Consider the following 15,578-nt stretch of genomic DNA (forward strand, 5'->3'; position numbering starts at 1 on the left):
GCTTTTGCACATTTACCATTGGGTGGATTTGGGTGACATCCATCAGTCTTGCCCAAGCCTGTGTTTTGTTGCACAGTCCAGATGTTTTTCACCCCCAGGATGCACAGCTCATCTCACAAAGGTGCTGCAGTCTGAGCTGCCCCAGGTGTGTGCCTCCCTGTTCATGTGCCCACAGCCTGAGCTACGGTGGTGTCGGGAGGAGTGTTACAGTGGGCAGAGAAGGTGACTTTCATTCTAGAGTTGCTCTTACGGCGTCCTGACAGAAGCATAAACTCATAGGTAAACTATGGATGTGTATGGGGGAAAAAAGCAAACCCATAATATGTAAGTGTTTCTTACCCAGCTGGCAACAGGAGCTGCTTACCTCAGTCTTGGTTATTAGAGCTTAAGAGGGCACATTGAACTATCTATGCAGTCTTCTGATACTTGTTTATGTTCTTTTATGTGCTACTGATAGAAGAATTAGAAAAATTTGATAGTTCTGGGAGGATTTGTTTACTTAGAAAAATGAAATAGTAGTGCTGAAAATTTGCCTCTTACTGTTATGTGGTCTGTGGGGGAGTTGCTACCTCCTACTTGGTGGATGTCAGGCTCATTTAGTGCCTGGGTGGTAGAAGCAATCTTATTAACTCATCTCCCCTTAGAGAATAAAATATTTAGATGACAGAGATCCTAGCAAAGAAACTAAAGTGAAGATTGAAAACACTTTTTACATGTGCATTTATGTTCCTGTCTTTGCTGGGCCCTGACAGCACAGCAAGAAACTTCTGCTGGTCAGGCACGATGGTTTATGGTTCTGCTGAAGGTGGGGTTCACCTTGTGTTGCTTTGATGGTCAGAAAAGGTCCAGTGTTAAGTATACTGCAATTTTAAATGCTTCTCAGGTTATATTAAAATCTAGATAAGTCTATATTGCATCTCAGAAATAATTCTGGACTGTTGTTACCACAAAAAACAAAGAAAAAAAAAGTTTCCTGAAGACAAAATAATGAACTTGCCTCCTTCATAATGCAATATTAAGTGCATCATGGCTTCTTATCTTTTTTTTTGGTGCAAAATCCATTCAGATTATTTGACTCCATATAAACAAAGTTGTTTGCTTTTAAGATTTTATTTTTTGAAAATAACAGTAACTTCTAAGGATTGATCAGTTCCTAAATATGCAGGTCATCTTCTTATAGGATGCAAGAATTTTTGTCCACAAAACCTATTTGTGCAGACTGTCTGCTCACACATTTTGTCCATAGATATGAATTTTTGAATGCTTTTTTCTCTCAAACATTGGCACTTGTACACTGAAAATCTGTGTGAGCAGCAGATTGCACTGCAGAAGTGAAAACCAGAATATAACCATAGTGAAAAATCACAATCAGTGCAGCTGTTGAAATATCTTCTCAAAAATGTCCATGTTAGAAATATTAAACTAGTTTTTAAATAAACACATACAACAGATGAACTTTTTCTGACACTTAATGGTGCTAGAGTGACTATTAGATTAGAATAATAGTTTGTCTTTTCCGCTGTCTATGTATTTAGTGTGATTCACACTATCCTGGCAAATCCACTTACTCAGGTTTTGCAAAATAAATATTTCTGAACCTAGTATCTGAAACAGTATCTCAGCTCTTAATTATTTACTTAGTTGAGAGAAGATTGTCCTAAACTTTTATAAAATACTAAACACACTCATCCCATATTGTATATTACTTTGGTAGTTTGAAGTGACAAAACCACTTAGCCACTGTGACTGTTACCATATCATGGTTTGAAAGGTAAAACAGAACATTATCATCTTTTTAATAGGAACACTATGTGATTCATAGCTGGTGAATATTTCATGCACTTTGCAGCTGCCTTTGTGCAGGAAGGTAAATGGAAAGTAAATCCATGTGTACTTTAGACAGTAAAAGGCATTACTTTGTTACATCATATAAACGTGTAGATTTGATTCTCTCTTTACTCATGCTGTAAAAAGAAAGTTTTAAAGTGTTTAGCCATACCTGAAAATGTAAATGCTGTAGCCTAATGTAATGCTGAAGAAAAATTAAGACAAATGATACTGCATCCTTGCCACAAACTGCAGCTTGTACAAAATTCACTTTAGTTATTATACTGTGAATACGTGTGCTAAACCTCCTCTGTGTATGCACAATTTATGTTGAATGCAACATGAATCATTTTAATAGACCAAGCAAAAAGTCCCCAAAGTCAATTTTCAAATTATGAACCTTGAAACAGAATATAACAACAATGAACAACAAATAGTTCAGATTTTATTCTGAACTACAAATGAGCCATTAAAGGTACAGTATACTCATTCAGAAAAACATTTCCTCCTTATCACCACAATGGTTAAAAAACAAAAAGAATATTTTTTAAAGGTCAGTTCTAAATTTTCTTTTTTTTCCTGTACCTTATTAAGAGGAACGTTCATGAAAGCTGATGCCATTAAGATTTTAATATCTATTGTGAAACCTGGGTGACTGGTTAGATCCTGTCTCTGAGATGCTATGTAACCCTGAGAAAATTTTTTTAAACCTGTTTTTAATGCTTTAAAATTCAGGAATCCATTCTGAATTACTGCTTAGTGAAGAACTTGGCTGCAGATGGGTTATTTCAAGCAAAGCCTTTGCACTGCCTAATTGCAACTGCCCAATGTTACCAGGACAATGGAGACAAATGATTATGCTGTTCGTTTGAGATGTTCTAGGCTTTGCTTCTTGCTTTATGCACGTGTGACACTGTGCTTTTGAGGAGGGCTGTGGAAAGCTGAATGCTCTGAGATCATCAACAGCCTGATACATTTAAATTAATCCTGCATGGGCAAGATGGCAAAAAAACTTTGTGGAGGCGTTGTACTGCAGGGTGCTCAGGGATGTGCTTGGCATCTGATGGACTGAGTATGGCACCTAACATGCCTAGGTTCTCTGGCCTGTCTCTTCTTCCAACAAGCTTAAGTGTTTGCCCAGTTTTTAGTTCTATATCATTACTCTTTTCAAATACAGTGAGGTACGCTGTCCAGAGGACAGGCAGGGAAGGTGTGTAATTAGTGTGTTTCACTAGGCTGAACAGAAGACTCAGCCAAGAGTGGAGAAGATTGGATGGTATTTATGAATGAATGTCATTATTTTGACAGGATGATGAATTAACATTTCCAGCTTTGGAGCCTAAGTTAAAATGGTTTCATGTAGTCTGGTCAGCACAGAGGCCTGCAGCTTGTGGCACCTTTGAAACGACATCATGTAACTTGGAAACAAACATCAGTCAGCAAACTGAAATGGAAAATCATCTGCTGAAAGGGATTCCGTTCAGGTCTTTGCTTTGGCTGTCATCTTTCTGCTGCTCTTGATGCAGTGCTTAAATTTTAGATATATTTACTTATTTACTTTAGATAAATTTACTTATTAAGGCAAATCGTTTAACTTCTTAACTGCAAAAGGCTATTTTTAAAGGAAATACAACATTTTCAGTGTGCCTCGATTGCTGTCAATTTTAATGGGAACTGGGCACACTATTAGCCTTTCAGAAGTTTACAGGAGTCAGGTATGCAAAGCTGTTTACCTTTAAAAATGCAAATAGGTACTTACTTAAGCTTGCTAAATTAGGAGCCAAACCTGTAATGGTATCATGTTGTTCTATGGCGCTGGCAGCTACATTAATTTTAGGTGTACATTCTTCCTGCTCTTCAGGAACAAACAAAAACTGCCAACATTTTAACTTGACACCTTTAGAAAATTATTGCATGGCTCTTTATGCAGTTTTGAGAAACAGCTCAGGTTTTTATCTTGCCTGTTTATAGTGATTATTTAATTTAATTTTATTTAATCTAATTTTATTTCATTGAGGTCCAGCAATATACCATGAGATGTTTGAAAAACTAAATTGAAACCAAATGCTTGCAAGTGCTAAAAGGCATCTCAGCGGTTGGTTTACATATGCTCATTGCCTCATCTACTTCATCGATGACATTTTTCATTGCTGGATAATTTAACTTATTAAACACTCTAATGATTTACTTGATTATAGGGATGCTATTGATTTTTTTTTTTTTTTACAAAATTCAGTACTTTTGGTTCCTTTGAATTTTTCTTTAACTTGTCTCTGTCCTCCTCAAATTGCCTCCTTAATCAAAGTCTTATAAATATAAACCTACTCTCCCTTATCATCTTGGCATATCCTTTCACATGGGCCTGAAAGACTTAGTGAGTCATGCCTTGAAATTGTACCTCATGCAATTCAGCATTCTTTAACTGGTCCAATTTGCTGTCTAGATTGGAGAAGACAGAATGAAGTGAAAGAAAAAAAGACTCAAAAATTGTGCTGAACAGTTTTGTGTCAGGGGAGCTAACTAACATGGCTAACTTTGTCAGCAATGTAGTTAAACATAGACATTAGGAGTGGTCATGGGCTTTTCAGTCTCATTCCAAAGTTCACAGCCATTATGTATCATGGTCAGTTCTGAATCATTTAATAAGGTACATCATGGCTATAGAAATTTTAACTAAAAATAATGAAAGTATGATAGGATTCTGTAAACTATATGGTCTGTGGAGCACAGCATAGGAATGATGGCTTTCACATGAAAAGCTACATAGTCCTGACTGCTTTAAGTATTACATTGTATAAAATTATCGTAGTTGTTATGAAGGATGAAATTTGTTCTAGGTTTCCTTGACAAGTTTATTTTTTTTATGTCTTCAGAATTTGCAAGGTGAATGAGTTTTTCGTATTAGCAGAGTGTAAAAATTACAAGCCTCTTATTTCTGATTTTGTATGCTGTTCTTCAGCCTGGTAGGAGAACACACACTGTTGCCACGGGTTGTTTGTGCATCAGTTATTACATCTAAGTGGAACTTGATGTATTTTGTTAGGACTGGGTTCAAATTGCTTATATATACTACTGCTGGTTATTGACTTATATTTAGAGCTATGCAAATCATAGTGTTTGTAAATTATCTCAAAACCTATTCTTGATTTTGACTGTACGTACTGTCACTGTCCTTATCTGCTATTACTGTGACCCAAAATTAGTACATTATAGAGTGAGACAGTTGCTGTTGGAGGCCCAAAGTCCATTTATTTAAAGGGTTTTAGTCCAGACTAGTTAGGAAATAGATGTGATAAATTGGCTGCATGTGATAACAAAAATTTGGCAGGAACTTTGCCAAATTTATTCTTTTTTTGTTTTTTTTTTTAGCCTTTGGGATGATTTTAAATGACTGATTGACTTTCAACAACCACCATAAGAGAGAAGTATATTCCTCAAAAGTTGTTTTTTTTTCCCCCCCTCCTCCTTTTCCTCCTCTCTTCTATGAAGTATTTCATCATAGTTGAATCTGAAATCCAGAATAGTTTAACCTCTTAGCAAAAGCCATTTTTTTTAATTGCTGAGAAGATAATAAGACCATGAATTTTATGGAGTTAAATAAGCAAGCTTTTCATCTGCTAATCTAGAATGCTCCAAATTAAACTAATATTATGTATCAAGATATTGGGTGACTTTTGGTGGCATTGTGGTTTCCATTTTGACTTCTCGACTTGCATCTGTGATACTAAGTTGTACCTCAGTGGCCCACAGAAGTCTAACCAAGCTCACTACAATATTGCATTAAATTTTCAAGATTCTAAGGTAGATTTTAAACATCACAGATTGTGACATTTATGCTGGCAAAGAGGGAATAAGTATAGGCAATCCTTAGACTTCATCTAAAAGCAAATCAGCAGTAAGACCAGAGAAGGAGCCCGGTGGTTTTGTCCAAACTGTGATCCACATGATCATTCCACTCTCCAATGTGTGAGAACCTATCAAACTGCTTCAGAGATGAGGAAACAGATTTCACTATGAAAATCAACAGTAAAAAGGTTTTGAAAATCCCTTCTTTTTCTTGCAGAATATGAGATGTTGTGTATGTATGGAAAGATGTTATTTATATTCCATAAGAGTAACAGTTATTCCAGTATAATGGCAAATTCCCCCTTATTCTTCAGTATCATACATTTTCTTCATTTTGTGATATATTACATGGCTTTCTGGTGTAACTACACTTTTAGATCCTATTGAAAAGAATTTATGTGTTGCCTTATAGAAAATTTGTTTCCTAATTCATTAATTATTTACTATAACTTGACCTCACAGTGCATGAAAAAAACCTATCCCATAACTGTAATTTCAATTCTCTCTAGTGTGAAATCAATCACATTCTACATCTTTTATATTATTTAATATGTGAATGATGAAGTTTTCCTGTGCATTTCTCCTGTGTTACTGAGAACTTTCAAACATGAGTGTGTGGGAAATACACAGCTGTGCCCTGCAGAGCTGGCAAACACTGCAAAACCATCTGCAATGAATGAGCTGTGCCTTTTTGTAGTGGAACTGGTCACTGCTGCTGAAAAAAGGCAGTCTGGTGCTGTTAAAGACCATGGGTATTTTATAAAAATCTACTTTCTAGGATTTTTTTTTTTCTTTGTGTACAAGTAATATTTAGGAAAAGACATAGGTCCAATTAGTGCTTCCTCCCTATCTCTGCAGCCTGATCCTGGATTTGTTTTTGCTCATGATATTCCAGAACACTCTTGACGTGTCCAGTTGCCAATGCTGGTGGGAACTCTTTGGGTAACTGGGTAGTTTACTTCTGGTATTTGTGTGCCCTGCACTAGGTGGCTGTGGGGATGTGTATTGTGTATTCACTGTTCAGAAACAAGTGATGGATGTTGTGGGAAGTCTCCCACTGCATATCAGAAAGTGATGAGAGTTGTGTTACTGATACTGAGCTACAGTTTCAGATTACCTTGAGAGTCATTTTTAAAAATATACAGAATCCTAGAATCATAGAATGGCTTGGGTTGCAAAGGACCTTCAAGATCATCTAGTTCCAACCTCCATGAGTACTACATGAGTAGATAAAAGGAGAAATCAGTAATGAACTTGAGATTTGGAGGAAGCATTTTTCTGAAAACCTGTGGGGGGAGATTTATCGTAAACCAGACAGAATTAAGAAATTATATTTTAAACAAAACACATATATTTATGGAACAAATTACATTTGTACCTTAGCCTGCATGAGCACAGAAAAGTAATACTTTTGTCCTTGGCAAAAAGTCTTACCTCTTAGTATTAATTCCTTCCCTTTTGCTGGCATGTATGTCTATATTTTTTTGCTCTGCAAGACAATTTATAAACAAAGAATAGATTTTTTCCATTCTTCTTTCAGCAGTTAAATGCCAAAAGCTGTATGTTTTTAAAACATGTCCAGATTGCCATACTATATCTTATGCAAACTCCTGACTACTTTAGAAACACACACAATCATATTAAGCAAAAGCCATTCCAGCTGTTCACAAATGCACTCTTACAAGGATCAGGTGTAATTGACAGTATTTAATTTTACTTAAATGACAAAAGCTTTTTAAATATAAGTTTTCCTGATACACAAGCTTAGTTAGGAAAAAACATCTGAATATATGTAATATCATGCAAGGAAATAAAGTTAATTTTCTTGAAATATGCAGTACAGTATATGGCTGAAGTTTGGGAAAAATAGTAAAATGAAAAGGATAATGCTATTTTCCTAAGCCACATTTGCTAAATGCAGACTTTTGCAAGGTCAGCAGTTATACTGGAGTTGAGTAGAAATGGCTTCAGTGGCTTTAACTTTACCAGTGCCCTTGATGAGGTGCAGAGTTGTCAGTATTCTCGTAAAATTCCTCAGTGATGGCTTCTTCTGTTCTCTTTATTTCCTTAAGTGAACATCTGTCTAATTGTTCACCTCCATTGCTTTAGTGCTTTCCTCATGCTTTCTCTGTTTCCAGACAATAAACTTTATTTTCTTCATAAGAATTCAGTCTACGCAAGGGTATTAGGCAGCTTGTTTGCACCTTTTAATTTCTGGAAGTTTTCCAGAAGGGCTTTTTGCTGTGCTTCCAATGGGTTCATCAGTGAATCATGTAACATAATGCAGCATTGTGTTTGGGTTTTTATCCGTTACCTTCTGTTTATAAACATCTGCTCAGAATTTTTTTTTTGCCATTTTTTAATATGTTTTACATTTTTGCACATGGCATATGGGTAAGATGTACAGTAGCTGCTATTTTTTCAGGTGTTCAGGTGGGTGCACCCAGTATTTACCTTAACATTGGGGAAACAACTAAGCTACCTGGTTAAAAAGCAAAATTTTGAATACCTGCCAGTTGTTTAGCACTGTAACAATATCTGTTAAATTAAAACAATTTAATAATCAAATTACTACATTAAAACATGCTATTAACAGTTACGGTTGCAGAAGGCAATCTTTCTATCCAGTAGAGAGAGTATTACTCAGACACTTAACATGCAGCTTCTCTTCATATTCAGTTCTTTGTGTGCAGTTTTGCTGCTTTTATGAAGGGAAAAGGCAGTGGTCATTGTATTTTTCCTTGTTTGCTTCCCCTTTCCTCTTACCTATAAAGCATTTATATCAATCTTGCACACCTATTCTTCAAGCAGATAATTAAAGTTAAAAGTAGGTTGTTAATATGCTTTTCTTGCTACTTCACTGGCTGTAATGGCAGCAGTTTCTTGTTTTGCATTTAAAAACACTTGTACTGCTTTTTAAGGTGTATTCTCCATCCTTGTCACCACATTTTTCATTGGCAACCTGTATTCAGAAAATAGTATTCTAGTAAGTATAATGACAGGTGACCCTTAACTCTGCTGCTGCATTGCTGCATGATACATGCATTTTCTGGAGTACTTTTATATCTAGAGATCAAAGTTTTATCAGGTAATTCATGTATATTTAGCAAATGAAAATTTCAGAGTGACGGTGCTTCAAAATGAGACACTTGGTTTTGGAGTTAATTCACATTTACACTAAAGCCATTTTAAACTTCCTTAATTATTAGAACAATGGGACATGGCCTTATGACCCCTCCTGTCTCTGCCTGAATGCCATCAGCTTTTTGAATCTATAAAAGATACAGTCTAAACTTTGACCTTAGATTTTTAGGCAACCCTGAAATTAGTTTATGTTTTTAATGATGTGTTTGGTTTTATATCTATCTTGCTGATTGCAAGTAGAACAAAATTATTTCTGAGATGAGCCTTATTTTCAGAGAAATTAAATTCCAGCCTGTGTGTTCATTTTGGTTTTTATTTTGTCACACCATCTTTATTTCTTTAGAAAGAAAATACAGAAAAATTTCTTCCTTTTTGATCACAAATCAGGTGGCATAATGCCAGGTTTCCATATTCTAGTACTGTTCAAATGTGTCTGATATTTTCTTTTGCATACAGAAAGACTTAATATTTTTCCTTAAGTCTATATTATGTATATTGAGTGTGTATTAAGAACCTGATCCTGCCAATCCTTGTGTGTACAAGAGATCTTTACTAATGTGATTTGGCCCTTTTATTTCACTTTCTAAAATTACATATAGAACAGTGGAACCTTTTTCAGTGTAGCTAAGGGATGTAAAGAGTTGAAACAACAGAATTTCTGGATTTTTTTTTATTATTTTTTTTTGTGATTAATATGCTGTGAGATACCTGTTTTACATTGTTTTAAACTAGAAGATTGTGAGCTTCCAATTCAAACATCTGAAACAGCTGTTCATTCTGTTCTTTCATTGTCTTGTGTTTATTTCTACTTGTGTTGAAGCTCCGGAAATTATCCATTATTAAAGAAGTGGTTACTTTTAACCATAATCATAGTTGTCTTTTTCTATTAAGAGTAGGGGCAAAGGACTGTGCCTTAAATCTATTGTCAAGCTTTGATGTACTTCAGAATAGCTGCAGTGCATTTTTAAACCTGCAGACGTCACTATTCTGCCAATTAATTGTGATACACTAAATGTTCACATTGCTCTTGTGACCACATTTAAAATATATGTTGCTTCCATCTAGCAATTATGGCACTTAAAAAAAAATCTAAAACGATTTTAATATCACTCTTTCATTTTCATCATTCCACTAAAGGAAGGAGTCTGCTTTCTGTTTAACTTGAATAAGCCATGTTCTAAGACTGTCCTTAATTATTAGTTATTGTTGTTTCAATATAGATTTATGAACTATTTATTTTGTGTCATATAACATACCATTTTTAAGCAACATTTTTCAATCTGAACATAGCTTCCAGGAGGGCAGGCTGCCCAGAACATCAGTGATCTCACAGTTATTACTTTGTGTCATATATAATCTTGTTTTTTCCTGCAACAAATAAATCTTTGGGCCTCCCTGCAAAAAACATTTGTGGTTACAGTATAATAAAAATAAACCGTTTGTTGTGACTGCAGCTGACATTTATCAGCCTATTTGTGGGTGCTCTTTCTCTCTCTGTATAATACAGAACATAATTTGTCACTTTGTAAATACATTCCAGCCTAAATCCCTGCCAGCATCTGTTAGTGTTTGAAGGATTAATGCACTGCACAGTGCATGTCTGCACTTTCAGGCAACAACATAGCTTATGATTATGGATCATGAGAGAACAGGGAAAAAGGGTTCAGTTTGTATTTACTTAAACATTGTTGCCCTTTTGACCATCATGCTTTTCTCGTCTTGTTTGTCATCTGCAGTAGGGGTGCTAACTTCTCTGTGTGTAAAAACTGCATGTGAAATCCTGCTCTGACTTTTATAGACCAGTGTATGTATAGCTGTCCATATGAGTTAGCATATCTTTAAATTTATGGATAATTAACAACAATCATATTGTATTGCAACAGGAATGTTACTGGTTTAGTCTGTTTAGAAGTACTTTTTTCCTCCAGCCTCTGCCATTTCCAACAAACCCATTATCCTTTTTGTGTCCTATATTGCATATTTCTCAGCAACCCGTTAGCTGGGTTTGTTTAATCTTAGAAACTTCAAATTTAGGAATTTTTAAAAGGAAACAAAGTCTAGAGCTTCTAAATTATCCCAGTGCTGCTTGCCTTGTCGCTGCTTTTGAAAATGTTTCTGCTATCACTTCAAATCTTGCAGAATGAGAAGAACTGCAAACATTTGAATGGGAGGCTCTCCACAATTGAGGTTGTTATGTGTTCCCAGGCTCCCTCAATTATTCTGTAAACAAGAAGATATGTTTATTAGACTAGTAAACCATATTCATATAATATATTGCCAAGATTATTTGAGATTCCCCAAGATAAATTCAAATGAGCTTTACAGGAATGGGTGTTTGGAGAGGGAAAGAAATGATCTATATCCAGGGAAAGGAACAATCCAGTTAAATGTAGGCTCCCAAGTAAATACCCACAGTTCATGTACATTAAGAACTAAACAAATTTCTATTGCCAAAACCTATGGTAGAGGTTTGGGATTTTTTGGTGCATGTAATTTCTTGTTACTGAAGCAGATGGGTACTGCCTGCAGTGGAACCATGTGCATCTAGGAGAAATCAGAGGTATTAGGAACCTGCAAACAGAAGTATTCTGAAATAATAGTCTAGTAATTTTTGTACAGTTTTTCTTTCCCTCTGGTTAAGGAATAAATAATTTTTTAAATAACCTTGGGAGATGTACTTGTCTCACTGTTTTGAAGCATGATTTAGGATTGCTGTGGCAAAATTTACTTTTCTGAAGATATTAATTGCAGAAAGGAATGTGTGAAGATCTAGTTACTTAAGCAGGAAGAACCAGGCTTTAGAAAATCAGGTTTTGGGAGAGCTCACACTCAGCATGAAACATGTTTGACAAAATTGAGCAAGACAAATAGTGGAAAAATTTATGCCAATAAATTACAACCAAAATACAGGAACAACAAATGTGTTGGGAAATAGTGAGACCAAGTATTACAAAATAATTTTCTTTCTAATAATAAAAAAGGCTTTTAACACCTGATTTTCATGAAAAATCACAGTCAGTCCCGGCTATTTCCTTGTACGTCACATATATGGACTAATAAAATAATATGTAGGAAATTGGGTTGTGTTGTGTACCATCTTCTCTTGCATAAAGTTAGTGGAAATTTGAAAGTAGTGTATAGAAAGAAACTGCTGATATTATGGGGAGGAGAACTAGAAAAATTACTGTAAAATTGTTCCACCATGATGTCTTCTAATAAACTGTATTAAAATATAGCAAATGTAGCAAAAGAAAAAGCATCTAGCATGTATGTTGAATTACTCTTAAGGTGTTGTGATTAATCTCTCCCAGTCTGTTCCATGAGAGGTATTCAGAGCACACAAGATGAAGCTGGCATTATATAAATAGAGTTTTGCATGAAGTACCAAATCTTGACTACATTATGAACAATAATATTTACAGTCCTAATCTTGAGTGAAAGCCTTTTTCCCTATTATGTACCTCTATAAATAGTGCATGGCACTGGCTATTGACTGTCATAAGCAATGTATCAAATTGTCTGATGTGCTTCTAAAACATCCTCTACTTTGTCCTCAACATGGAAATACAGGTTTATTTGGGCATTGCCTGTCATATGCTCAGTTTTTGGTTGTTTACCTATTTGAAGGTAATTTCACAGATTTTTACATCAGCTTTAATGTCAAATCCTTTTCTTCCTGAAGATTTTCTGATTCTCACACTGCATATTATAACTCCCAGATGTTGTCATCAAGATTTTTATTTATAAAATTTAAGTGCTTTTTACCAATTTATCATATATTCAGTTTCTTGAAGTCGTGTTTTTGTTGTTGTGCTACATATTCAGTTTTGAGTTAAGGGCTTTTAAATATATACATGATATTTTTTGAGAGTAAAATTATACAGTACATTTTCCAGTGTCCACTATGTTACATTTTAAGTAGGCCCTTACAAAGTGACTTGTACTTGCATTAAGATACAGGGGCTACAGCATATTCATTAAGACTCTTCAACTCTGTATGAAACTGGAGCAGTCAGAAGTAATGGTGTCTGCTGAAAGATTCTTTATCATATGAATTTACTTTTAGTCATCTATTATTTATTTCAGCTATTTTATATGCCATTATAATAAATATTATGACAGAGAAAGCTTTTATGCTTCAAGTTATTGTACTGCTCTTCACTTCCTTGCAATCCTTCAGGAAAATGTAGCTATGCTTTACCTATATTTAACGTAAATCATCACTTACATTTGAATGAAAAATTCACTATGAAAAAAGGCTCCTTCTTCAATACCAAGACACAAATGCACAATCATGTTTACTGCCAAACTACTCTACCATGCAGTGTTCATTTTTAAACAGTTTTTAAGCTGTAAAGTGAATACATTGCGTATAGTGAAATCGCTTGCTTTCTGGATGCTTTCACTTTCCTGTTAGTTTCTGGCTCAATAAGCATTTTTGTAGCATGAGTGCAAAATATTACCAATTGCACTTAAGAATTGTTAATATTTTTGCTCCAATAGAGAACAGCATATATACAAAATGAGACAAATTGTTTTCTGGTGTTATTTAGAGTAATTAAACTTGGAAATATTGATAAAATGCTTTAGGACTGGGCATAAAATTGTGAAATACAGGACAAATTTTTTCTTTGCACTTTTCAAAATGTTACAGTGATGTGTTTAAAAGAGAGTCCTCTCTTTTAGCCAGAACAAGAGAGTGATCTGCATTTGGCTGTTTCTTCAAAGCCAGGATGTTGGTGCCTAGACATTGTCAGTCTTGAGCTGCTCTTCAGGAGGTGAAAATATTCCCCAAGCACTGTTTCTGTTGTTTCTAGCTCACCTTGTTCCCACAAGTTTCAGCAGACAGCAGAAACGTGTCTGTTCTCCTTTTGGCCACTTTGTGAAGCCGATCTGAGACTAGTTGTGAAGGTGGTTTTGGACACAGTCAGGACACTTGTCCTGGGAATCTGCAGCAAGGGCACCAGCTCATTCTGTACAGGCATTCAACAGCACCATGTAGTAACAATCCTGTGGTTTAGAAGTGAGCTCTTTCAATTATTCTACACTAATTCACTTATTTAGTGTCTCCTTTAATGATGTAATTGAAAATAAAGTAGTAGAGGGAGCATTAATATCTTTTGTTGATTTAATTTTAAAAATGCTGGAGTTTTCTGTATGTTTTATGATGTCAATTTTAAAACTCTCTTCTCTATTTGGGAAAGTGACAAGTCCCATTTAAGATTTCACAACATAAAATGAGGCATAATTTGGTACTGAAAATACATGAAGTGAAATGGTGAAAGACATCAGCATAATACAATTATGACACATTAGATCAGGATTTGCAGCATACCATTAACAATCAGTTCTGACTGGATTACAATTACAGTAACAATGCCTTTTAGCAAAAATGGGTTTTAGTTTTATTTTTTATAAAAATACCCCCTTCTTTTGCTATAAATACATGTGTGTGCTACCTAGGCTCATAGGGAAAGAAGGAAAACATCATAACAAAGGGAATACTGAGCTATGACAAGAAAACATCCAAACAACCTTCTACTTGTCATTGTTTGGAGATACTCTTACAGTATTAAGAACATAACCTGACAAGTATATTGTCCTATTTGTAGCTTTTTAAAATCAGAAATTCTAACCTAGAGGTAAGTGGGAAAATTTGGAATGAAAATGAGATTATATTAAAAGAAAAAAACACACAGCTACTTTTGGTTCATTTTCTTCTGAGATTTGGAGTGTAGATGTTTCAAAAGATCAGAAAACAGATCTTAAAGCTGGAAATACTGAGATGTTTTGGTGGTGGCCAAGGTTAGCACCTTCAGGTGTCCCATTGTGTGGGATTGCATGTTCTGTTCTAGGTGAAAATTTGGTTTTAAGTACATAGACCATTTCTTTAGAAGATATTATGTACTGATAAACTTATTGTATGAAAAAGTGTGCAGACTGATCAGTTGTTTCCCGTACTCATCTTATGCTGTCTTTTCTGTCACCTGTTATGAACAATAGGTGGTTTTGGAATTATGTGTTAGAATATAATATAATATTGTAAATTAGAATTTATCTGGTTTTTATAGAATATTTACTAAGCATTTTTGTGTTGGTGTGATATATAAAAAATACCCTGCAGTAAGAATACTGTATTCTGCTTTTTATTTCAGGTATTAGAGTAAGTGTCACCAGCTAAACGGCAGAAAAGATGCCATATTAACCTTAACACTACCTTGTGTCAATTGATTGTATTACACACAGCTGTGTGTTCCACAGTGTATGTTTTTAGCAGAACCACAGAACTGCTGTGCTGCTTTTGGCACTAAATGTTGTGCTCGTCCATTCTTTTTGATGATTTGTATTCGCTTTGGGGTTATAATGTTAAACAAGGGAATCAGACAAGTTTCATAGCACATTTACTGTAACATGATACTGTGAACGAAACTTGCTGTTATTTATCTTTTTTTATATATATTTTCTCTTGTTCCAGCATAAAGCCAAGGTAGAAGCAATGACCTTAGACCTTGCTTCTCTTCAGAGTGTGCAGCACTTTGCTGAAGCATTCAAATCCAAGAAAGTGTAAGTACTCAGAAAATAACATGTAATATTTTGTTGTTATTTTAATGTCTTTATCAGCTGAGCCCAGTTGGCAGAATTCCCCACAGTTGGACTGATCAGGAACTAAAATTAGTGAAAAATCTTTGAACAGGATATTTTTAAATTTTATTTTATTTTGCAATGTAAATTAAAGATCATTCGTTTTTGTCTCAAATAAT

General features: G+C 34.9%; 1 protein-coding gene across 1 annotated transcript in view; it reads left to right on the forward strand.

Moving 5' to 3' along the window:
• Nucleotides 1-15,578, forward strand: part of WWOX (WW domain containing oxidoreductase) — a 476,245-nt gene that overhangs the window by 77,089 nt on the left and 383,578 nt on the right. Inside the window, exon 5 of the mRNA XM_010006189.1 lies at nt 15,293-15,381. Coding sequence (XP_010004491.1) covers nt 15,293-15,381 — 89 coding nt within the window. The remainder of the gene's footprint in view (nt 1-15,292; nt 15,382-15,578) is intronic.

The sequence above is a fragment of the Chaetura pelagica genome, unplaced genomic scaffold, assembly GCF_000747805.2.
Source record: "Chaetura pelagica isolate M959 unplaced genomic scaffold, ChaPel_1.0 scaffold139, whole genome shotgun sequence".
Classification (NCBI taxonomy): Eukaryota; Metazoa; Chordata; class Aves; order Apodiformes; family Apodidae; genus Chaetura; species Chaetura pelagica.